The 24876-nt window shown below is 38.4% G+C and overlaps 2 protein-coding genes across 4 annotated transcripts in view; both read left to right on the forward strand.

Annotated features, from left to right (window-relative positions):
- The window catches only part of CARNMT1 (carnosine N-methyltransferase 1), a 25449-nt gene continuing 573 nt past the window's right edge, over nt 1-24876 (forward strand). The window contains exons 1-8 of one of the 3 annotated variants that reach the window (XM_090132541.1): nt 1-389; nt 4546-4741; nt 5679-5842; nt 11134-11274; nt 16806-16873; nt 17419-17532; nt 18309-18412; nt 18673-20149. In XM_090132541.1, coding sequence (XP_089988667.1) covers nt 49-389; nt 4546-4741; nt 5679-5842; nt 11134-11274; nt 16806-16873; nt 17419-17532; nt 18309-18412; nt 18673-18789 — 1245 coding nt within the window. In that variant the 5' untranslated portion in view covers nt 1-48 and the 3' untranslated portion in view covers nt 18790-20149. Of the gene's footprint in view, nt 390-4545; nt 4742-5678; nt 5843-11133; nt 11275-15662; nt 15842-16805; nt 16874-17418; nt 17533-18308; nt 18413-18672; nt 20150-24876 lie in introns of those variants that run through there. The other 2 variants (XM_090132540.1, XM_031602372.2) reach the window with 2 other exon arrangements.
- The window catches only part of CZH9orf40 (chromosome Z C9orf40 homolog), an 8047-nt gene continuing 4414 nt past the window's right edge, over nt 21244-24876 (forward strand). Inside the window, exon 1 of the mRNA XM_031602373.2 lies at nt 21244-21805. Within this exon, the coding sequence (XP_031458233.1) occupies nt 21479-21805 (327 nt within the window). The 5' untranslated portion in view covers nt 21244-21478. The remainder of the gene's footprint in view (nt 21806-24876) is intronic.

Genomic DNA, 24876 nt, shown 5'->3' on the forward strand with positions numbered 1-24876 from the left:
CGGCCGACCGGGCGTGCGCGACCGTTGGCGGCGGCTGCCGGCCGGGGCATGTCGGCCGCGTGCGCGGTGTCCCGTGAGGCGCAGCCAGCGCTGCCGCCGCCGCCGCCCCGCGGCGACAGAGATCCGCCGGCCAAGGCCATGCGCAGGGGGCTGCGGCGGGGCCGCGAGGAGGAGCGGGACCAGGAGCGGCTCCCGTGGCCGGCGGAAAGCGGCGGGGGCGGCGATCCGGAGGGGGAGCGGGAGGCCTGGCGGAGCGGCGAGCGGCGGCGGCGGCAGCCGCAGGAGTCGAGGGCGCTGGCGGCGGCGGCCAGGGTGGAGGAGGAGGCGGAGGAGGAGCGGATGGAGAGGGAGCATTTCCGGAGGATCATCAACGCCTTCCGATACTACGGGTAACCGCGACCGCCGCCTCACGCCGGAGGCAGCCGTCCGCGCGTGCGGCGCCGCCCGCCGCCGGAGCCCCTGGCTCCGTGTGACGGCGCCGTGATGCGGGGCGCCCGCCGGGCTCTGCGCTCGGCCGCCGCCGCGGGGGCGCTGCTTGGCGGGTAGACGCGCGCCGCCCTGTCGGGGTCGGCGGAAATCTGTGCGGCGGTGGTAAAGGGCGCTTTGCTGAGGTGGAAAGAAAGCTGCTGAGCCTGGTGGAGTATCGGAAACGGCACCGGCACCTGCCGGCCGGGCAGGGAGAAGGCTGCTTTGGTTACCGCGTTCGGATGAGCTGATGAGAGGCCTGGCGGGAGCCGTTTGTGGTAGTTTGGGGTCTGAGGGAGTTTGATGAGTCCAGAAACGGCGCGGTGCCTCTTTAGGAAAGAGGTAAATAAAGGGGGAAGAAAGAAATTGAATTAATCGATTGAAAGGGCAGAAAGTCCAGTGTCGAAGGGGGGCTGGCTGAAAATGCCCAGCCTACGGTATTTCAGTAAGCCGTCTGCTGTTAATTACTGTAGGTTTGGGAAGTGCATTTAGGATGTACTTAATACCACCAATTTTATTGTCCTGCTCACCCATTATTGTGCGCAGAGCCTTTTCTGTCAGCATAAAACAAGCATACCCAGTGACTGGATGTGATTCTTCCTGTTAAATGGGTGACGCCTAAACTTCTCTTTCTGTTTCTTGTTTTACTGTCTTGGATATTTTTGTTGTATTTTATTAGAAGTACTGTTTGAGCAGGCGGTTGTACTGCATGACCCTCAGATGCTTCTTTCAAACAGAATTCTGTAATTCACTTTGGCCGCTTTGGTCAAAGAATGCCTGTTGATGTAACAAATAACTGTCGTATCGGTGATTTGGTAGTATTTTCTGGCCTTAGAAAGTAGAAACATCCCTGTCAACTTCATGCTCAGTTGTGTTTCTGTTTTTGAATCCTTCAATTTCAGTAAACGGGTAATAAGTGGACGTGACTTAAGTTTCTAATATAGAAATTGAAGTAAATTACTTCGGCTTCAGAGTAATGAAGTTTAAGTGGATTTAACACCTGTATGAACATGGCAGCAATACATTTTCAGATCATTGCAGATTTAAGGTTGGAGACAGACACAACTTCATATTTTTCTAATTTTGATTTCACTGAATCTTCATTTTTCGAAAAGGTTGCAGTTCAGTATCAAAAGGGTATAGTATTATGATTCAAAGAACTTTACTGGCAGAACTTTGAAAACGTTGATACTGAGCTAAGCAGTGATATCTATAGAGTAGGCATGTCCAACCCATGGACCACATGCAGCCATGGACGGATAGCAATGGAGTCTCAAAGGATGATAAATTTTTGACATTACTGTGTGATTTTTAGTGATACTCCTGAGTCAATTGCACATAACGTGAGCACAGATTCCATAGGTGGCAGTGGAACACTGTAGAGGGGAGAGCAGTGCAATGCTAACATCTCACAAGCCCACCACCTGCCATCACTAATTTTTTTTGTATATTTATTAGTCTATTTTCAATTGACGTAAAACCTGAGAATTTTCGAATGGATTGTATGGAATTACAATCGGACTTTCAACTCAAGTAAAAATGTGATTGTGTCTCTCTACTACACTTTTATAAGCCCTCTTTTACCAGAGAAAGATATCCACCGCTTCACAATCATGCCTTATATTATTGCTTGTGTGGTGGTACCTGCATTTGTGAACAATTATTTTCAAGGATGAAGCACGGGAAGAATAAAATTTCATCAGAAATCTCTGATGAGCATCTTGACAGCTCACTGAGCATTGCAGCTACCTCCATCTGTCTTAATTTCAGCTGGGATGGAATTGCCTTCTTCAGAATGCCTGGTATGAAGCTGTCTTTTGATTCTAGGAGAAAAACAATGTTGGTAACACACAGGTGTTGATGGCTGTCTGCTAAGCACTGTTGTAAAGTGCTAAGGCCATTCTCACGAGGGAATAGAATTAGGACACGGTTGACTCAAGCTGGCCAAAGGACATTCTGTGCCATATGACATCAAGTGGAAGGAGTTTTGAAAGAGGGTGGGAGTACACCTGGCTCTCTTCTGCTGCTTGGGGGCACTATCTGGGCATCAGTTGGGAGGTGGTGAGTAATTACTTGTCTGACATTAGTTCTGTAACATTTGTCTGTGTGTATGTGTGTGTATGTGTGTGTATAAATATATATATATATATAAAATCATAACTATTTTCCTTTTCTCTATGTTAGTAAACAGTTTTATCTCAACCCACAAGTTCTACTTTGTTTTTTTTTTCTCTCCCCTATTCCATTGGGAAATGAACAACTGTGTGTTAGCTGCCTGCCAGGTTGAATCACAACACTATCAAGCCAGACTAGTTTTTAGTTTCCCAGAAACAAGGTCAAATATCTCACTAGTTTTAGTCTTTGTTGCTCTTTTTTTTTTTTTTTTTTTGTGTGTGTGTGAATAAAAATTGTTACTTATGCATTAACTTTACAATATTTTGTGTATGTAGCCCAAAACAATTCCCTTTCACTCAGCATGTTCCAAGCAAGCCAGAAGTTTGGAATCCCCATCCTACAGAGGATCAGGGTTTTTGTTTGTTTTTTTTTTTGTACCATTCTTTAATGCTTCATTCTTCTTAAATATCAGATAAACTCATATATTACAATGAACATGCCTCTTTTGATAGTATGGATAGTAACACTGGAGATTTTAACAGGTCAGGTTTCCAGACTGTTGCTGCAACTAAAATTACAGCAGCTGTACCAGTTGTGGACAGCTGAAGCTGGCACAGCTACTTGCTCGCTCCCCATGGTGCAATGAGGAAGATGGTGGAAAAGGTGAAAGTGTGAAAACTCATGGGACGAAGTTTAACAAGTAAAGCAGAAAGCGCACAAGCATACGGAGCTAAACAAATAATTCATTTGTGACTTCTCGTGACTAGGCAGATACACAGCCATTTCCAGAAAAGCAACTATTGATCACAAATAATAGTTGCTGGTGAAGGCAAACACTGTAACTGTGCGTATGTCCCCTTTCTCTTCCTTTCATCAGCTTTTACTGCTGAGCACAATGTCATCCAGTACAACATAGCCTTCTGGACAGTTTGGGTCAGCTGCCCTGACTGCATGCCCCCAGCCTGGGTGTCTGGGCAGCATGAGAATGAAAGCCTTGATAGTGCAAGTAGAAACTTCTAGTCAGAAATAAACCACTGTCTAAGTTACTGCAGGGGAGATGAATTCTACCCCATTTAAAAGCAGCACAGCACCTTACAAGTTTTCAGCTCTACTACAGTTTGAGAAACTGCAGTATGGCTTCATGTGAGAAAATGATTTGCTTCTACCCAAAGGGGCAATATCCCTTGCCTTGGCATCATAACCTTTACCTTCTGTAGTTGCTATGACTGTGCTCAGTTGGCTTAACTTGCTAAATGGACAAAACAAATAGAACTGTCTTAAAGGGCTCAGTCAGTTAGCTAGTCAAGTCAGTGTTCTGGCAGGCTTTGTCAAAAGGTGATGAAATTGTTCATGTAAGGAAAAGGAAGAGAAAGAACTTAAAAACAAACAAAGAAACAAAAAAAACCTTTGTCTCTTGGCCAGCAGATAACCTTTCTTGTGGAACTGTTATTTTTGGTAAAGGGAGGAGATATGGTTAGATTGGTCAATTACATTATCAAATGTGCAGTATTCATACTTGATTAAATATGCTGTTGAAATGAAGTAGTTTAGTATCTCAGTTGGAATGCCTGAACTCCATTGTTTTGTAGCCACCTTTGCGTTATGTTCCTTCAGAAGCAATTGATTTTAAGGCTCTCTGTTCTTACTCCATATCCTTTTTGTGCAAAAGTTACTACAGCATTTGGTTGCTTCATTCAATGTGAATTGGCTTTGGGAAGTAATCTGGCTATTTTTGATGAGTTCATATGCTGATTGTTTATTCAGTTTTGTGGAAGAGATAAATAACTAACATTTTTACCTAAAAGTTTCTTTTTTTTTTCCTCTGGTAAGCGTTTACAATGTCTGAAGAGTCTTTTTTATTTTAAAGACATTAATAATTCTGAGTGGTGTAGCCTAGAGGGAATTGCTTGTATTTAGTGCAGTTGCTGCTAAGTATCTAAAGATGTTAAACTTCTTCCTTTCTAGAACGAACATGCATGAACGTGTGAACAGAACAGAGAGGCAGTTTAAATCCCTTCCAGCTAACCAGCAGAGTCTTCTTCCTCAATTCCTTCCTCACCTTGACAAGATTCGGAAGTGCATTGATCATAATCAAGAAATACTGCAGACCATTGTGAATGACTGCGTTCATATGTTTGAAAATAAAGAATATGGAGAAGATGTATGTTTAAACTGACTTTTTCATACTCCAGAATCAAATTTTGTACACCTTTAGGTGTCTGGCTTACTTTCCTTTTGCTCTTTTATTCTCCTCTATGATTTCTTGTTTGCTTGTATTTTCTCACTTTCATCTTTCACATCTTGTAGAGCTGACAATTAAACAATGTTAGTCTTTGTAGTTGCTTTAATGAAAGCTAATTGTGAATCTGGCAAATTACAGTAATGACTTGTTTTTAAAAACAAGAAAAAAAAAAGAAAACTCTGTGGCTCCAGAATGGTAGTTTAAAGTTAATATTTCAGTTAGCTGTATACAGCTCAAATATCATTGTGTATCTTTCTGTAGGATTTTTTTTTTTTTGTGGCATCCTGAATCAGTTACAGTTTTAGTTTGGCCAAGTATTCTGACTGTTACCATTTGCAGAGCTTTTTCACTGTTGATCTGTTTTTTTGCTGTGACATCTCTATTAAAAAAAAAAGCATTCAAGATTAAAAGTGTGCCAGAGATGGAAGCTGAAGTCGTTTTATATATCTGCAGCTGAGGTACAGTAATATGCAGTGCTAGTGTGAGCTTCTCAGCACTGCTTCATTAGTACCTAAAGAGGGGTCATCTTCTCAGTAAATAGTTTACTCTCTGCACTAGTGAAACTCTGGTCCTTTCTTGCATAAGGACTAAAAGTTGAGCTCTGTTTTGTCATACTACATACTGCTTTTGGGACATGGAACCTGGTCTCCTAGGTGCTGAACTGAGACCACCAAACTCAGGTTAGCATTTTGGGCTGGATGTAAGCCTTGGTTTAGAAGTGAAAGTCATGTGCTGGCTGAAACTCAACAGGCATTATAGCGTTTTATTTGTCTGTTTATGATTTACATTTTGTTATTCAAGACTGAAAATACCTGTGCATTTTTTCATTAACATTTTTTTTCCTCACTTTAATTAGGGAGGAGGGAAGATTACACCCGCTTCAACGTTTGACATGGATAAATTAAAATCCACTTTGAAGCAATTTGTCAGAGACTGGAGTGAAGAGGGGAAACCTGAGCGAGATTCCTGCTACCAGCCAATAATTAGTGAAATTGTAAAGAACTTTCCAAAAGACAGATGGTAATGGTGTTTTAAGTCTTACCTCTTGTGTGGGCACATGCTGTTGCACAAATCTAACAAAGTTTTTTATGGATTAATGAAAAGGTTAGATTTAAAAGTATTGAAATTGATGTGGATATGGAATTAATCAAGAGTTTTAATAGAACATATTGGAAAAAAACAGTCTCAAACTTCTTGAATAGTAAGCCAGGATTTTTTTTTTTTCTTCAAGTTGATACAAAAGGATTTCTTTTTACTTTTGAAATAATAGGCCTGGGGAGATCATTTAAATTCTCTCAGGTGTGCTCAGTGAGTTGTGTTTGCAAGTTAGCAGGTTTTTGGAGTGTGTATGCTGCAGATAAAAAACAAAAACAAACCTTGTGATGGCTTCAGGCATTAATATTTCCCTTAATATTGGAAGGAGGAAGGAAGTAGACTTGTAACCCCTACTACAATTTTAATACAAATATTTAATTCTAATGTTAGTTTCAGACAGATGTTACAAGGCCTGTATTACTAAAAATTGCTTCAAATATGTGGGTAGCTTTGTTACTGGATTGGCTTGTTAAAAAAACACAAAAACAGTGGTTAGCATGGGTTGATTCTTTTAGGTAAATTAAAGTATGATGTTGGAATCCAGGAAGAAGTTACCATTGTAGGAATTACATAGTTAATGATTGTGCCATATAGACACAGCGGAAAGTACATTTCAGTTTACACTTCATGCTCTTATTTGGAACAACTGTGAACTTGGTATTCATAAATCTAACTGGCCAGAACTTAGCTTTATTATAGATGGCTGTTACTGTCGATTATCCTCTTTCTGAGTGATTGCTAATAATGCATTTATTCCAATTTGTGAATACTTTTCATTGGCTGTTTTTCAGTTTTCACTTAGTGGCAGCAGAACATGGAGCAGAATCTTGTATGGTAGAATGACAATTTCAGGCAGAGTGCTTGGTTTTTCTTTTGCTTTGGGCTAATTTATCTCAATGTAGATGAACCACTGCACATAGTTTATAAGAGAGTGAACTTCCTGTAATATGCCTTTGGTGTTAATAGTGTTTTACATATGAATTAAATATTAGAAGTTACATTATGTACATCTAGAGCATCTCTGTAGGCAGAGTCATAGTTCTGAAAGTAATTATTCTAATCTTCAAAATCGCAGGTCACTTTTTTTTTTCTGTATGCTAGCTTTGCAAGTTGTCAGTTTCTCAGAGTGTGTATGCTGCAGGTAAAAAGAAGTAGTAGAAGTTGCTGTCTTATCAAGTCTTACAGACTGCAGTTGGAAAACTTTCTTTTGTACCTATTTGACATAAACAAAGTCAAGTTGATACTAGGAAACCACATTACTAATGATAACTTTGAAGTTCAATGCTTTTTGTCAAAGAAGTACGAGGTGGTGGCGGCAGTGGTTGTTGGACATAACTAATGCAACAGTGCTTCTATCTTTGTTGTGATAGCTCTGAATCTCAGAGTTTTCTTAGCGTGCAGGAATATTGAAGTATTACTGTATAGATGAAACATGTGTACTATAAGGTTGAGTTTGAAGTATATTATATTTCAGAAATTTTATTATGTACATATCTATTTTAAAAGTTTAATTTTGGTGACTGTCATGGAGCAGTGATTGTGTTACATGGCTTGTAATCTCAACACTGGCAAAAGGTAACTTCCGTGGCAGTGCAGGTTGGCTGGAAAATCTAGCTCATTTTTTAAAGTTTTGGTGGAGAGCAATTTCAGTTTAAAGAGATGGACGGAGCCTGAATTGATCATGATGAAATTATACTTATTGTTGTGCTTAGGTTGGATGCATCGTGTATTTGCTTCTGAGAAGATTGGCTGTGAGTGTTCACGTGGGAAGAGAATCTGTAGATTGAACCTCAAAGTGTAGCTCTGCATTTCTTTGCACTTGCACTTCCTTTTTACAGTGGAGTGTGCTGAAGTGTCCTGAGATTAAATTCAGTTACTAGAGGAAAGAGTGCATTGTTGGTGGTTGGTAAGGAAGGCAGCTTCGCATCAGTGGTTTTGCATTGAAAAAGATGAAGAAGTACAACTGTTGTCTGTACAATCCATACTTTATTTTTTAGTAACTTCAACAGAATTGTACATTCAATTTCTGGTAAAGGTCACTTGTATTGATTGCTTGCACTGAAATCACCTGAAAAAGGAATACACTTTTTAAAAAGAATCCAAGTATGTTTTGTTCCATGCATGCTGGTGTTGTATTGTGGCTATTATTTGCAAGAGTGACCCTCTGAAGTTCTGCTGATACATGAAGAACAGGAAAGGAAGTAGTGAAGTGTTGTTTACGCTTGCTGTTTTGAGATGTAGAAGAGATGCAAACAGTGGTTGAACTTAGCTGTAAATTTGAACAAGTGTTTTGTATAAGAGCCACTGTTATCTCATATTTTAGTCCAGTCTTCTGACAAGACTTTCATGTAAAACTTTAAAAGAGCAAGCATTGTTTCTGCATATTGCTCCTCTTAAGGAATAATTCCTTGTTTCCACTTAGCACAGAAAATGTTAGTAGGATCAACAAAGCAGTTTAAAGTGAAGTTATATTAAAGATCTTCCTGAAGAAACAGTAGGTTTCCTGTGTTGATAGTTTTTAATTTGACTCAGCTTACCTAATTGTTCTCCTTTTGATGAAGCTGTCTGAATTTCTTGGACTTGAAAGAGCCATGATCATTATTTTCTGTAGGAGAAAACAGTAAAACATATATTTTTATTTCTTGATGGAGTAATGTTGTTAAAGTTGTTTTTTTTTTTTTTAAGGGGAAGCTTAAAGTTGAAAATCTGAGAGTACTCCTTTTATCTTCTGTGTTCTTTTGACCGTTGCCATTAAGGAGACGAAGATTGAATTTCTTGTTCCAAAGGAACAAGGAAATGGTTAACCTTCAAATTAGTTAATGTTATTCCATGGTTAAGAATTATAAGACTTGGTATATATAAGCTCCTGCTCATTAATTTGGCCTTTTGAATCAGCTTTAACTGGAAATTTAAATATATCATTTAGATCAGCAAATTATTTTCAAGATACTGTTAGGACATCTGTATGACAGACGGCAGCAGAGGGGAAGTCAGACAGAACAGCATCTGACACAGAAGCATGTATAAAACAAACGTGTGTCATTGCATTCCTCCATGCATAAAAAATGGCACCCATTGACATGCATTGACACTTGCTAGAAGTTTACGGAGACTAAACTGTATGTAAGCACAGTAAGGTGGTAGGTGGTGTGTTTCAACAGCAGTGATAGTGTCATGACAGATGAGTCACATTCTGAATGGCCATGCAGATATTCACAAGTGTGGCATGCACGCTTCCTTCATTGCTGTTCATTGCTGATGAAAATGCATATTTAATACTGTTGACTATCTTGATAAGCAGTGTTTTGTAAGTCAGAATTTGCTCTATCAAATAGTGTTATTGAGCTTTAATTAAAAAAAAACAAAACAAAAAAGTAGAAGCCAATTCCAAGCAATTTGAAGACAGGTAATTTGTCTGCTGGGGGCTTTATCTTGTTCTAGGGTGAATACAGGTGCAAACTGTAAACTGAAATCAAACCTTTATAACTAACTCCTTGTCGTTAGGTTATTTTTAAGAAAAATGCCTTTTTTGTTTCATTCCTCTTTTTTACTGTGAAAGTGTCTACACAGATCTAAATATTTTATAGATAATGGTGAACTGTAAGTAACTGAAGACATAGATAAGACATCTCAAGCAATAGTGAACGGATACACCACTAGAAATAACCTTCAGGAATGAGAATCTTCTAACTGAATAATCTTAAAATTGAGTTTCTATTTTCAAAAGTTTTGTTCTGAGCAAGTAGTTTATCCTTGAATTCATCTCCTGGTTTTTTAAGGAGGACTTCCTACCTAGCTTACTTCTGTTTTTCTCTGTAGAAGAGGCAAGGGAAGCTGTTGCTTAGCAGATCTTAAGTAATTACAAAGTCGTGACATCCTGTTAGTTATTAATCAGAATACAAAGTAGCTGTAAGTATAAACGAATGAAAATGACTTTGATTTTGTAGATGGGAGGTTTCAGTAGTTAACATGATTAAGCTACAAACCAAAAGACACAGTTAAAACTTCTCTGTCAGTTTGTGTGTCCATTAGATGAGATAATATTTTCTTCAAGTGTTTGGGTAATAACCTTCCAGAGATGCACTGCTTTTTAGAATTTACCTATCTCCCAGGCTCGGCTTCATGATGATGCAGTAGCTTAGTGGCTCTACTGAGTGTGTTTTGGCAGTCTGAATTTTTAAGTAGTAAAAGGTTTGCATTTTGCTTTCCTTCATTGTATACTTGAAAATGCTTAGTGTGGCTTTCTTTATATAATTGTATATATGACTTGCTTGTCTTTGAAGGTGACATGCAATGAGAGGATGAACTAACATTCTTGATATTTGAAATTACATAGTCTTGTTGAGGGCTGGAAACAGGAAAATTATTATTTTTAAATGATGTGCCTATTCTGTTTTGTGTGGGAGTGTTTTTCTTTCAGAAGTGAAGGTTTGGTTGCATTGTGATGAAGTATATGAGTTAAAACGTATGTATATATGTATCTTGCATTGTTGCCTGAAAGAGCAGTTCTATTTCTTAATTGCTGGTCTTGGAACAGGAGAGAAGTTGTTGCAAATTTCTCAGTAGCTACACAGTGCTGGTCGTATTCTTATGTTCTTGTACTGATGTCTAGTTTTGGCAAGTGAAAAGGTAGAGAGCTGTGCTGTACTTTGGTTTAGGGAATCCTATGTCACTGAATAGGCATATTTAACACCCACAGTTTGTGAAAGGGTAACTGCTGTAAATTTTTTACAGTCTGAATTGCTCATTGGCTCATGGAAGTTTGATTTGCTTTGTTTTCTGATCCCAAAATGCTTGTTTAATTTTCCGTGCAGTGTAAGCAAGAAGATTTTTAGAAATTGTAGTAATTATCAGTGATAATCATAAAAAAAAAAAAAATGGTGAAATGTAATCATATTCTTTCTTCCTGAAATTCACTTAAGAAATTATTTTGATAACTGTAGAAGTTTTCAGAAGAAATATTTTGTTTTGTAGTTGTGCACTGTATTCTCAATAAGGGTTTCTTATGTTCTTGTTGATCATTCTCTATGAATTATTTTGACTATGGTTAAATGATCTGACCTGAACTGGCTCCATTTGCCTTTAAAAAGTAAAGTTATATGGGAAATATTTATAACATCCAAGTATATGGGGAAAAGATTGTTTGGCTGGACCTCTGTAAGTTTTGTTAAGAGGTATCAGATAAACATTTAACTATTATTTTTGTTCTGTTGCAGGGATTTCTCCAAAGTTAATATCCTGGTACCTGGTGCTGGGCTAGGTAGATTGGCGTGGGAAATAGCTATGCTCGGTTATGCTTGCCAAGGAAATGAATGGAGCCTCTTTATGCTCTTTTCTTCTAACTTTGTACTCAACAGGTACATAGCTTATGTTTTACTTCCTGATCAAAACCTACAGGTACAGGTGAGGCGAAGTTATTAATTAAAAAAAAATTGAATAAATAAAAGATTTGTAAGTCATAACACAGGACACAGATAACCATTTGTTAGAATGTTTTGATGCAAATAATGATTGGGGTAATTGGGAGAAGCTTATATCTGAGTTTTATTGGTTAAGTCATTAAGAATACAGCAGGAAGCATGGGTTTTAAGCTTAAAAGACTAAATGCTTAGATTCTATCGCAGATTCCCTATGTAACCTGGAGTAAGTGCTACTGTTTTTTTACATCATTTTCTGAAAAAAAAGGTACACACCTATTTCATGGGTCATGAAATATGCACTAATTAATTACATGCATGATATTTGATGGTAGTGATAACAGTGTTAGATTCCATACTAAAATTTTAGGCACAGTTTTTAAATGGAAAAGAATACACTGATCCACTTCTTAAGCAAATTTGTCATGAGGTAACATCTGAAATGTTACAGTTAATAGTTCTTCAGTTGCAATAAGGTTATAAATTTGAATGTAACAGATTTCACTGTATAGGCTGAATTTAAAATGAAATTTTTGTATTTGGTTTTCTTTCACACACAATGGAAATTGCTGATCTCATGAAGAACTTCTCAGAGAAGAAGGCACCAAGTATAACTAGCTGTTCCTGTAAGGATTAGGGTGGAAAGATTGGGTATATGAGATATATATGGGTTTTGTTGTTTTCATGGTGATTTTGTACCAAGTTCAGAGACTGATTCCCAGTTAACTTCAGATTGAAAAATCAGTTATCTGCCTTTGGTTAAAACACATGAATTACTGACTCGTATTTTGTAGCATTCTGACATTTTTGAGCTCTGATTAGCAACAGTCATTGTCCACAGTGGAGTGTTTTGGTCTTAAATTTGCTTTGGATTGTCTTTCAGAGTAAAAGGGGTGAAAATGCTCTTTCTTTATGGCTGTTGCGTGTCTGGTTAAAACAGTAGTGGTAATGAAAATGAGAAGTTGCTAGACATATATTTAGTCTTTTTTTTTACATTATTCTCAAATGACTGTCATCTGATGCTGAAGTTGTATTTTACGGTTGAGCTAATATAATACCTTGCAGCTACTAGAAGTTGTCACCTTCTCCTCCCTAACTATATAACCTTTCTGTTTCTTAGGTCTTTGGAATTTTTGAGACAATACAAAATAGCTTAAAAGCATTAAGTTCCCATTTTGGGGAACATCAGTCAGCTGTCATACTGGTTCAAACCTGTGGTGTGTTTTTCACCTTCCTTAAATACGGGATCTTTAAACATCTGCCTGTTTCCTATTTATAGAAAATATATTTAGCAAAAAGGCATGCATATATTATGCTTCCTAACTGTGTTAGATCTTACACAGTCAAATTGGGTGTCAGTTTGTTTCTGGGAGAGTTACCAAGTACAGGTTTTGTTATTTGCAGGGAAGAGAATACTGGTAACTGCTACACTACCTGAATTCCAGTCATTTCAGCTGATTACTTTCTATCAGATCTAATCTTGTCTTGAGTTATCTGTTAGGAAAATTTTATGGAATTTTAAGAATTTTGGTTTTAGTATTAGGTGTCTGTTCCTTGTGAGCCTTTGGAGATTTATGTTTACCTTTCTGGCCTTGGAAAAAAAAAGCAATGATCAAAATGAACAGAACATAGCAGTTAAGTACAAGTGAAAAGAAAAAAAGGAGTTCAAAAATTTTGCAAGCTAATCTTTGTCTCCTGGTTTTAATTCATTTCTGGTTTTCATTTGATAAAATTGCAAGGATTTTTATGGTGTGTGCTTACAGATTCAATCTGCCTTCTGCCCCTAGCTGACCTTAGTTTATTTTTAGGAATATAAGTTACTTTCTTGAGTACCAAGTCTACTTCTACAGTGGGCCTGTGTGTGTAGTGACTGAAGTCTTTTGTCTGCAGAGATACCTGCTGATTTTAATGCATGTAAAAAACTTTATTCTTTTAAATTACGACTTTTTTTCCACCATGAATGAAGTTTAATAGTATTATATTTAGAAAATGTATCAAGGCCTAACAGTGTTCACTTGTGACTATTAGAAGTAAAGCATAAAATTAAAATGTGTTATTGGGAAATTGTAATCTGAAAATACACTTGTTCTGGAGTAGTTAAACTCCAGTGGCTCCAAGACTCCTGTTTGATTCTGTTTTTTCTTTTATGTTTAAGGCTCTTACTGCTAGTTTCTTTTTGTTGCATTTAGATGAGTTCAGTCTATAACAGAATGACAGAGGTGATGAATAGACTCCCTTTGGTTTTTATTAAAAACAAAAACTGTAAAAAGCATAACCTGTTTTCCTGCCTCTGGAAGGCATACCAAAAGGTCAGGTGAAGTAATATATAATTTTGCACCCAAATGACAACAGAGTGCTTTAAGAAAAGCTTTTAAGTGGAAGTTGAGTTCACACTAATTAAAAATTGGCTAATCCTTGGCCTCATGAAAAAATATCTTTGTAGATAAATCTTGGCACTTTATGAAGGCTGCTTAACTCTGCTTATTGCATGTCCATGAATGCCTTAGGATGAAAGTAGTTAAGTATTTTATTTCTGAATCAGTGGGCACAAGTAAGATTTTACCTCACTATCTTTTGCAGTGCAAGCTTTTCAGACAGGCTGTTGTACAGTAAATGTTCTGCCCTTGGAAAGAAATGAAGTGTGTCACAGCTTTAACTGAAGATATAAACTTTATCTAACATGTTTTGTCAGAAAGAGGGAAATGTGAAGGTCTGCAGTAGTTTCTTTGCTTGTTTATTTTGTTTGTTTGTTTTGGGGTGTTGTTTTTTTTTTTTGAGGTAGAAAGGAAGATTTTTCAAGTGGAACTGTGGACATGGGAATTAGTCTTTTATACTAAATTAGTAGTTCCTTCTGAAACTGTTGGGACATCTGCATATAATTTGTGCTGGAAAAAAATACTGAGATGTGTGTCCTCTATTACAGCTCAGAAAAAAATATCTTTCTAATCTACTCAGATTTTTTCTTTTCCTTGCTTTTTTTTGAAAATTTAATTCTTACAAAAAATATTTTTAGTATAGTAAAAATCGACCGTGAGAACGTGAGAATGCTGAGATAGTTTCCACAAAACATTTGTTGGCAGATTTAGAAATGTTTTGCTTTAAGAAAATGATGCCCCTCTGATTACAGTTTTTTTTTACTTGTTTTCTTTGGCTCATTGCACTTATCTGATTGTCTCCATGCATAATGAATATATAAATAACAGTTAATGTTCTCAGTATACTGCTGCTCATGCAACAGCAATACTGCAGGGTTTATTTTTTGTTTTTACTGATTAAATACAAATATAACACAGTGAAGATAAAAATTGTTATCTCTAAGACTCTGTCACAGATTTTTTTTTAATCTATCAGTGAAGAGTGCATCTTCTATAACCTAGTGGACTGCTTGCAGTTTACAAGTGTTTTCTGTGTGTTCTGTTGGATAGATGTGTCCTCTTTTATCTGAATTTAGTGGTACATGTGTAATAACATGTCCTTAATAATTGGGCTTCAGTGCAGAGTTCAGTTTTGCTCAAGGGATGAAAACTGCTTCATTTTTTTAATTAAATATTGATTTTGCAGGACTATGGAAAAAGGTTTTCTTCATATTTTCATGTTGTCTTTATCAGTTTTTAAAATAAGTGTTCTTCTGGTTGGTCATGTCAGTGCACAAGTTCTGTTTTACGATGACATACTTGGTGTATGGTCGTCCTTGACATAATTTGAATATTCTAAATGTTGCTAGCTTAAAATGATATCACTATTACACTTTGCAAAATTGATTTTTTTTTTTTATTTAAGTGCATCATTTCAGTTAGCATCTGAAAAACGCTTTTATTTTGTTGGGCTTCAAAATCTTTACAATTATGGTTCAGAAGCAGAAAAGCCTTGGATGAGAACAGATGAGGCCAAGAAAGTTGAAAACAAGTATGGAAGGAAGAGAATTATTTTTGTAAATAGAAAAAAATGTTGCTGCAAAAAGCTTATCTTTACTATGGATATTGAATCACAAATTTCAGTAACTCTGTGCAAGGAATTTTACCCATTGTCAATGAAGAAATCAGGAATAATTGTAAAAAGGAGAAAAAGAGAAAATGAAATGAAGAAAAGGCAGTGATTGTGTAGTTCCAGTTGATGTGTCAGAATGAATTTGGTATTTTGATCAGCTTATAAATTTTTAGGCAGTCTGAATTGTTTTGAGCTAGATAAGTCCTAAAACCAATAATAACTTTAGCATGAACTTCATTGACCAAAAAAAAAATGCATGTTGGAAGTTTGACTCGTACGTTTCTAGATAATATGTAAGCAATTAGTTGAAACTAAATTGTTCCAATTTCCGTATTTTGTAGATGTTCTGAAGTTAACTCATGTAAGCTTTATCCCTGGATTCATCAGTTTAGCAATAATAGAAGATCTGCAGATCAGATACGTCCAATTTATTTCCCTGATGTTGATCCTCACAGTCTTCCTTCTGGTTCAAACTTCTCTATGACGGCAGGGGATTTTCAAGAAATTTACTCTGAGTGCAGTGAGTAAAAGCATCATTTAGACCATCCACATAGTTCAGAGTATTTGTTATGATTGTAATATATATATATATAAACAGAACAGAACTAACATCTATGCACATTAAGCAAAAATGTACTAGCTGTAGTAAGATTTTATTTTTCTAAATCAACTTTTCATTTTGGTTATTAAGAAGAAAAAAAAAAAAGGATGTGTCCTTTCCCAATGAATATTTATTACAGTCTTTTGGAATAAGTCAAATGGAAAAAAATAGGGAAAAGTTAACCTGATGGAGAAAAATGATGTTATGAACAACAACAGAAAAAGTCAGTTTTCTTATTTGGTGCAAAAAATACAAATTTGTATTTCTTACTGATTAATGTCCTGTTATTAAAGCAGGTGTATATATGCTTATTGGTCAGTAATGAGTATTTCAGAGGTACTCTGTGCGGTTGATAAATAACAAGGGCTGAGACTTCTGCCAGTACAGATAGCACTATTTTCTCTTGTGAGCTAGGTTAGCTGTGCTGTTTTCTTTGCGACTCAAGTAGTCTATTATGATTGAATTAACCTGCAGATGACTGTATTTATCACCTCCACTAATTACATCACAAGACTTGATCAAAGGCAGCACATACTTTGCTTTTATATGTAGTCTGATACCTTAACTCTTAAGAATCTGGTAGAGCTTGATAAATGAGTAAAAAGTAAGCTTATATAGAAGTCAGTATTTTATCCTCACAAAGTATTTGATTATTGCTTGGAATGCCTATTTTTTGTTACAGCTCCCACCCTTTCATTTCCATAGCAGTTTTTCACCATAATTAAATATTTTTCATCAACTTTTTTTTTTTTTTCGTGCAGCTAATCTTCCAGGTATTTTTGTTGTGGTTGCCTTCCTTACAGTTGCTTGCTTTTCTGAATATGTTATCTTAAGAGTATCCAGTGCTGGAGATAAATTGAGATTTTTACTTTTTTTATTTCAGAAGCTTAAACTTTTACAATTTCAACGATACATGTTTAGAGACAAACAGGGAGATTCATGCTTTAAAAGGTAGTCCTTGAAAGATCTTCCTTGTTATTTTCAGTTACTCTAGAGTTACGTGATTTGTGAAAGTCCACTTCAGTGTAGAGCATTGTATTCTTCTAGACATTAATGTGTCCGAAGAGGCCCCAAATCACTGGATACTTTTACATTTGTATTTTTAATAATTTTATAATGAACTTCTACGATTCATGGGTAATGGTATGCTTGGGCCTTCATTTATGTCAAATGGTCTAATGTGTTATACTGTTTTTATTTTACTGTATAGAATGAATTATAAAATGGAGAAAAACCAAATGCATGTGTATAATATTTTAGAGCTTGTATATAGACTGCAGAAATCCAAACTTAAATCTCTTTAACATAAAGCAAAATGTTCTGCTCTTAGTTTCTTGTAAATGACAGTTTACTTTTAAACTAAATAAAGTGTTCAATTGTTACTGTTAGTTAAAGGAACTACTGAGTGTATAAACAAATACTGGTGTTAAATGATGAATTTTTACAGGGAAAAAGAAAATTTAAATTAATCTGTACAATTTATTGTTCTTGCACAGATACTTGGGACTGCATAGCAACTTGCTTTTTCATTGATACAGCACATAATGTTATTGATTATATTGATACTATATGGAAAATACTGAAGCCTGGAGGCATATGGATAAATGTAGGCAAGTGTGACCAACTTCCTTTTCGCAACCCCCAACTTCCCTTTGCTCACATAACAGGCATCTGTACTATATAGTACTATAATATAATAGTGTGGGGGTGAAGGCATCTGTACTAAAGACTGTGTGGAGATAAGAACACCCATGACTTTAGAATTTTGTGTTCAGCATTTGTTCAAATATTTGTTAGTTACAATCAAGTTATATCACCATGTGATGTGAAATGTTGAAGTGTGTCTTACCAGTGCTAGGTTTCTTATATATGTTATTTGTTCGTTATTTAACAATTGAAGTGTGCTGTATTCTTGCTGTTAATTAAAGCTCCTAAGTGTAAGTTTTGGAAATGAGGTTTATGGATATCCTTATCACAAAAAAAGGCTTTAAGTCTCCTATGGGACTGGCAGACAAAGCTTTGTCATTAAATATTTTGTATAGGAGAAGCTTATCAGTCACAGAATGTGAGCATAGGTCTTGAGTAGACCGTGGTTTGTCCTGCATTCTATTCTGTACACACAGCAATGATACTAGACTGATAGCATGGAAGAAAGTTTAAGGTACAGCATGGTTTGATGGGAAATGAGACTTCGTTCTTGCATAAGCAGTTGAACTACTGTGATATTGTACAGAATTCTGACGTTCATTTTAAGAACCCTATTTCAGTGATGGCAATGTGTTCCAACTTAGTGGGTCTGGATGCTAGCATTCTTCACGTTTTCAGTATGTGGTTCTTATTTTAAAAACACTTTTGATGGACATTTCCATTTGTGTTTGCACTCCAGGTCCTCTTCTTTACCACTTTGAAAATTTGGCAAATGAACTTTCAATAGAGTTAAGCTATGAGGATATAAAAAATGTTATACTGCAGTATGGCTTCCATATAGAGGTAAGATGGTGTAGTTTTGACTGAGCAGCATTGGTAAAGACTGGACAAACTTCTTAATTAGAGTTTATCTTAAAGTTCTTTCAAGCTAGCGTTGTAGACAACTTTTAGGAGAGTAGGTTGTGTGTAATTGTGTCACAGATTTGCTTTCCTCATTTTTTGAAAAGTGTGAGGTTTTGAAATCTATGGATTGTAATTAAGTAACAGTTTCTTTCACTAAGAGATGTTGAAAATGTTTTGAAAACTTATGCTTTCTTTTCCAGGTGGAGAAAGAATCTGTACTGTCAACTTACACTGTGAATGAACTCTCCATGATGAAATACTACTACGAATGTGTGTTATTTGTGGTGAGAAAGCCAGAAGAGAAATGCTTTGAATAGGTTAGTCAGAAAAAAATTTGGCCTGAATGCTAGAATTAAAAATAATGTGGACTGAATGATGTCTGGACACAACCTCAAATCAGTGGTGCCTTCCTATTCCAAATAAGATTTAGATAGTGTCTATTTTCTTAATATTTCTGTTGCTATCCAGACATGTACTATGCCATACATATTTGTACTATAACTAGTGAAAATGGAGGATAAAATGTTTGCATACACTGTCTTTGTGCTTTGGAATGCATTAAGAACAAAAATGTTTTCTTGGATATAAGAATTGTTTGCCAGAACCAAGCTAATTTTGCAAATGCTGCCTCGTTTTTCTGGGTTTTATAATGATTTCCTTTGTTCTGCTTTCTGATGTTAGGAATGCACAAAGGTACGTACTGTACTGCGTCACATCTAAGAAGTATTTTTAAACATACACTTTTAGTCAATTATGAAGTCTGAAATGATTGAAAATTTATGAAATGATTGAATGATCTGTTATTGAGTCGTGGTAACCTAGCAAGGGGGTTGGAACTAAATGATCATCTTATAGCATTGAAACTGAAATATTGGATGCGTCGTGGCTTTAAAACGTATTGATTTCAAGTCACCTACTTACTGCTTAAGCCAAAGTGTTAAACGTATAACTAACAGAAACTTAGGATAAACCTTGCACTCATCTCTTTTTCAATGTTAATGACAAAACTGAGTTATCCATGCCACTTGTAGGTAGTGACAGAGAAAAATCCCTCTTTCTCGAGGAATAATAAAAAAAACACATGTAAATAATGTGCTGTAACTTAGTGATTTCCTTACCTGAGTCAGCATTGTAGCTTTAGGCACTTTACTACTTAGTGGCTTACTACTTCCTTATCCTATGTTTTTTTCTGGCTAATGAGGCTTCGGTGGATATTTAATCTGCAAATCCCAGCTGAATCTTCATAGAAGTAAGGCTGAATCTTCTTTTGCTTAAGTTATATAAGTGAAAAAAATTATGAGCTTAGAGGAGGTGTCATGGTAGCCATTTGTCCTCTTAATGTATTCGTTAGGTTCAGTACCACCTTTATTGTTATTCAAAATATAAGAACCTAAGTAATTAATAATAAGGAATTAAGGGTGTTTTCAGGGTCATAATGGTGCACTGGACAATAACTTTTTAAAATGTTTACGATTGTTTCTGGTCCCTTTTTCAGGGTGATGTCATACTCTCATAATCACATCTTTTTAATATTTCCATTATTAACTTCGGGATTTTTCCTCTTAAGGCTGGATGTTTGTGCCTTCATTTCTAAAATGAAAGTTTGCCTGGAAGAAAAACACAATTCTGTTCTGTTTTTTTGTGGGTTTTTTTTTTTTTTTTTTTTTTTTTTTTTTTGCTTGTTTTTAAAATAATTTCAACACTGCGTATAGAAAAAGAGTGATTGTGGATATTTCAGTACTGTGCCCATTTCTGGTCAGAATTTTTACTGAGAATAAAGTAAGCTTCTGTTCTGGACTACAGAAGTTTTCAACTCTACATAAAATACTCTTGTTTGAACTGTATCACCAAGATTTTACTCCATTGATGAACTGCTGAGATTCTGTCTTGGTCCAAGAAAGATTTTTAAGGCACCACTACTGTACGGGGATTAAAATAGAAGTCCTTCCACACCGTAAAAAAAAAAAAAACAAAATGATGATAATCTTCAGTTGTTTTCATTCTCTTACTGTGTTTATTTACTTTGGTTACTGGATGGACTTTGTGTTTCTTCACTTTGTTTTATCCTTAGATAGGTAAGATGAGATTAGTCTTTTGATTTCCAAGTTCCTTGAAGTCAGACAGTTAGCTGAATGTTAGTCCTGTTAGCAGTCAGTGGCTATACCCAACATGCGATGTTTCCTACACATACGAAATTGTACTCTTGTGTTCTGGTTGAACATTGTTATCCTTCGTTCAGTTGGGTTTGTTCATTGCTGCCTCATGTTGTCACAAGTTCCATTTTCAACACTGGTTATAGGAGGTGGTTTTATTGACTTTAATCATGTATATAGCGATGTGCTTGTATTTCTCATTTGGAAAATGCCCACGGATTTCCTTTCAACGTGTAGCAGCTGCATTAACAGCTGGAAGCAGCACAGCCTTGTGAATCGGTGGTGTGAGTCAGTGGAACCCTCTGCCCTACCTGCACGTTCCTGGGCTGCTCCATCGCTCTGCCGGGGACAACCGCGGTGCCACGCTCCGCCCGCTGTGAGCGCGCTCCCAGATCCTGGCCTAACAGACGCTTTTGTCTAGGCTGTACGTTTGACAAATGTAAAACCTCCTGTGTTTTTATTTATATGTAGTGCGCACACAGCACAGTCACAACGATGGGGATGGGAAGCTTCATGTCTCCGCGTGAACTTTCCGCTATTTTTAATGTGTGTAACGAACTTGATTTTTCTCAGACATTAAAGTTTGCAGTACGACGTGGCGTGCGCTGTGGTTTGTCGTCGGCTTCAGTATGGCTTAGGTCCCGCGCGTTCCTGCTGCGGTTACGCGGGGCTCGGGGCTGCGCTGGAGGCGCTGAGCCACAGGCGGGAGGGCGGGGCCCCCGGCGGCGGCGTGCTCTCGCCTTGCCCCGCCCCGCGCGGGCGGCGGGGAACCGGCGGCGCGCATGCGCTTTCGGCGAGCGGCGGCGGCGCGTTCGCTTGGCGTTACGCGGAGCCTCCGCGCCCGGCCTCCCCCATGGCCAAGCGGCGCGCGGAACCGCTGGTCTGTTACGCGCCCTTCAAGCGGCTCCTGCGGGAGCCGCCGCCGCCTCCCCGCGCCGCCCTGCCCGAACGCCGCCCGCGGAACGAGGCAGCGGGCGCCGGACCCCCCGCCAAGCGGAAGCTGGAGGAGGCCGAGGCGCCGCCGGGAAAGCGTCCCGGGCTGCGGGGCGGCGGTCCTCGAGGGGAGCAGGGCGATGCGGCGGGCAGGCGGCGGCGGCGGGGCGAGCCCGCGGCGCCCCACGACGGGCGGGCGGCGGAGGGAAGCGACGGCAGGCGGGGCGAGGAGCCGGCGGCCGCCCCGGTAACGGCGCGGGGAGCGGGGCGGGGCGGGAGGTTCGCCGCGCGGGGTGGGCCTCGCTCGGGGGCGCTCCGGTACGGCGCTGCAGGTCCCGCAGAGCCACGTGCCCGCCCGCGGGCGGCGCCTGCGGGCTCTTCGTCCTCCCGTGCTGTGTTTTGTGAAGCTAAGGGAGCGGTGTTTCTGCCCCTCCAACCTTTCTGCAGCGGAGAGGCCGGGGGGAGAGCTTGACTCGGTTTATTCCGTCTTCGGTCGCATCCCCGTCCAAAAGCGAGGCGGAAGTTTGAAGGTAGTGCTCTCACGAGTCGGGCTTAGGCTGTGTGACGGCCCGGCTGCCCAGTCGGCGTTACTGGCGGCCGCAGCTGCTGCTGCTGCGATCACAGCGCCGGCGCACGGTTGGCTTCCAGCGCACCTGACCGGCGCCGAACAATGGAGCGGGATGGCCGCGTTCTGTGCGGTAGAATAGCAGACAGCGTGTGGCTCCAAGAATGTCTTATTTTCTTAAAAGTAATACCGGCCTAGAGGTCTGCGACGTGTACACTCACGTGGCCCTTTCAGATGAAAGCAAAGAATTAGATCTGGTGGCTTTGTGGGGGCAGGTCAGGTAAACTGAAGGGACATCGGGCCGGTTCTCAGGGTGGTCCTTCAATTGTATGGCACCACACCATGTCTTGCAAAGGCATCTTTTCAGTAGTCTGTGGGGCAATGGCCGTAAACTGGAGCATAGGAAGTTCTGCACCAGTATGTGAAGGAACTTCTTCGCTGTGTGTGTGATGGAGCACTGGAGCAGCCTGCCCAGGGAGGTTGTGGGCGCCTACATGTTTGGCCTTCTTTGCAGGGGGGCTGCACTCGATGATATTCATAGGTCCCTTCCAACCCTTACAGTTCTGTGATTTGTGACTTATTCTATCTCAGGCTTTTTGTCTGCTTTTTTTTCAGCGGATTGTAGAATTGAAGCATGAAGGGAAAAAATTTAGTATACAAGTACGCTATATACTTCATATACTTTATATATACTTTATTTATACTTTGCTATAAATAATATTTTTGCTAGGCAGTATTTTTTAGTTGTGTGTTTCCCTAAGTAAAATACTGTGCAGACATGTCTCTCTCCCCCTGAACCAAAGCTTGGTCAATGGCAGACAGGAGGTGTTTCTTCCATATTCTGAACCTTCAAGCTGTATGATTTGCATCTTAAACAGCAGTGACTATTTCTTGTGATGATTCTTGTACCTTTCTGAAAGTGCAGCTGTAGATTAGCATTGTTCTTTGCTCTTTGGTGGCTTGTTTAGTTTGTGACAGTAGTGACCATGGTCAGAACAGTGTTAATTTCACACTTACTGTTAAATTTGCTGGCAATTATCCTTAGGTTGGCCAGAGAAGAAATGGTATTTGAGTTTACTTACAGGCATTGTAAATATTGAAAATATTTGCAACTGCATTTGAGAAATTAACTCTGTAACAACTTCATCCAGTGAAGATTAACTTCATTTTTCTCAGCTTATTTTGGAGATACATAGGTGAAGAGGAGTATTTGATGCACTAATGTTGAATGTTTGCTCCTCTCTGGTGTGCTCCTCTGGCTTGTTCGCTTTCACACAGAATTTTTGTGAAGAATATAAATAAAGCAGAATACTGCAGCTCTTGAGACTTTAATGCTCATGAGATTAATCCCATTTGTAGTACAAAGCCAAAATCTGTATCTGCATCTTTGTAGTTCTAAGGTTTTGGATCATGATAGTTTAAAAATGCTGTCGATTAGTGAGTGTGTGCAAAACAGGTAGCACAGAGGTATTCTGATGTCAAGAATCAAGCTCTTGTGGTACGAGCAGTAACCTATTACTAAACCATAAAAAAGGGAATTCATTAAATGTGTAGAGAGTTGTCAAGAATAGCGGACAGATTCTGAGTTGGTTTTCAGAGATACTGCCTTGCACAGTACTGAGTGTGCGACGCATCCCTGTGTGGAGCTTGGACTGGAACTTCTTCCCTTTCTCTTTCTCTCTTTGGTTTGTTGTTAATATTATGCTGTATATAAAATTCAGTTTACAAAACTGTATTTCAGATGTGTACAGCTGCTTTCAGATACTGGGTGTTTAGATAGGTATTCGTTCAGTTTCCATATCCTTCTGTTATCATGGCACCATATCATTCACTGGTTTTGCTCACTGATCCAAGTAATGGGAACTTTGGTTCTGTAATCTGTAGTGAAGGCAGTCTTTGTGCAAGTTAATGCATTAGTAGGACTCTACAGGTGCACAAACATACTGTTGCTATGAGATGTCTTCACATCTCAAACCTAATATTAAAGGCCTTTAATAACGCAGGTTTTGATGGTGGAAAAAGGGGTTAATTAATACAAACTGGAGTTCATGGTAGGCTTGTATTGCAATGAATAGAAAAATGTTTATTTAGAGGGAAAATATTGTAAGTTTATATACTTTTTAAATTTAGTTAAAGAAAAAAAGACATCATTATTGCGGTGGCTGAGACGGGTTATGGTCAGTGCTTACTGGAATTTACTGAACATTACAGTTTTTTTTTATTAATCAATTACAGAGTCAGCAGATGGAGCATGAATTTGCTCAAAAGTCTTATCAAAGCAGTTGTAACAGTTTAGTTGCAAAACTTATTTTTTCATCAACTGGTTATGATGAGTCATTTAATATAATGTTTAACAGTTCCAATTATAAGTTAACAAAAGCATTTGTTTTTGTATACCAGAAGAAAGTGCATGCTTAAGATGTAAGGAGTGGCTTGAGAATTCCTCTTTTCACTTCTTACATATATAACTGGGCATATGCACAGGTTGGCCGCCCAGTCTGTAAATTTTATTCTGTGATTAAGGACATAAGGCTAAAAACCAACTGTGCTATCCAACAGAGACTTCTAAAAGTTTTTTTCAGTGACATGTACATACCAAGTAAGGTAACAGATAAGTGAATGTTCCTCTCATGTTTTTCTTGTATGGCTTACCAGTCCCTTCTTCTCTTTGGCCCCAAAAGACATCTTGATTTTTCTGATGCCTACTTGAGAACAAAATGTACATGTAGAAATGAAGAAATACAATGTGGTAA

Source organism: Phasianus colchicus, chromosome Z (assembly GCF_987193195.1).
Source record: "Phasianus colchicus chromosome Z, bPhaCol1.hap1.1, whole genome shotgun sequence".
In the NCBI taxonomy this organism is placed as follows: Eukaryota; Metazoa; Chordata; class Aves; order Galliformes; family Phasianidae; genus Phasianus; species Phasianus colchicus.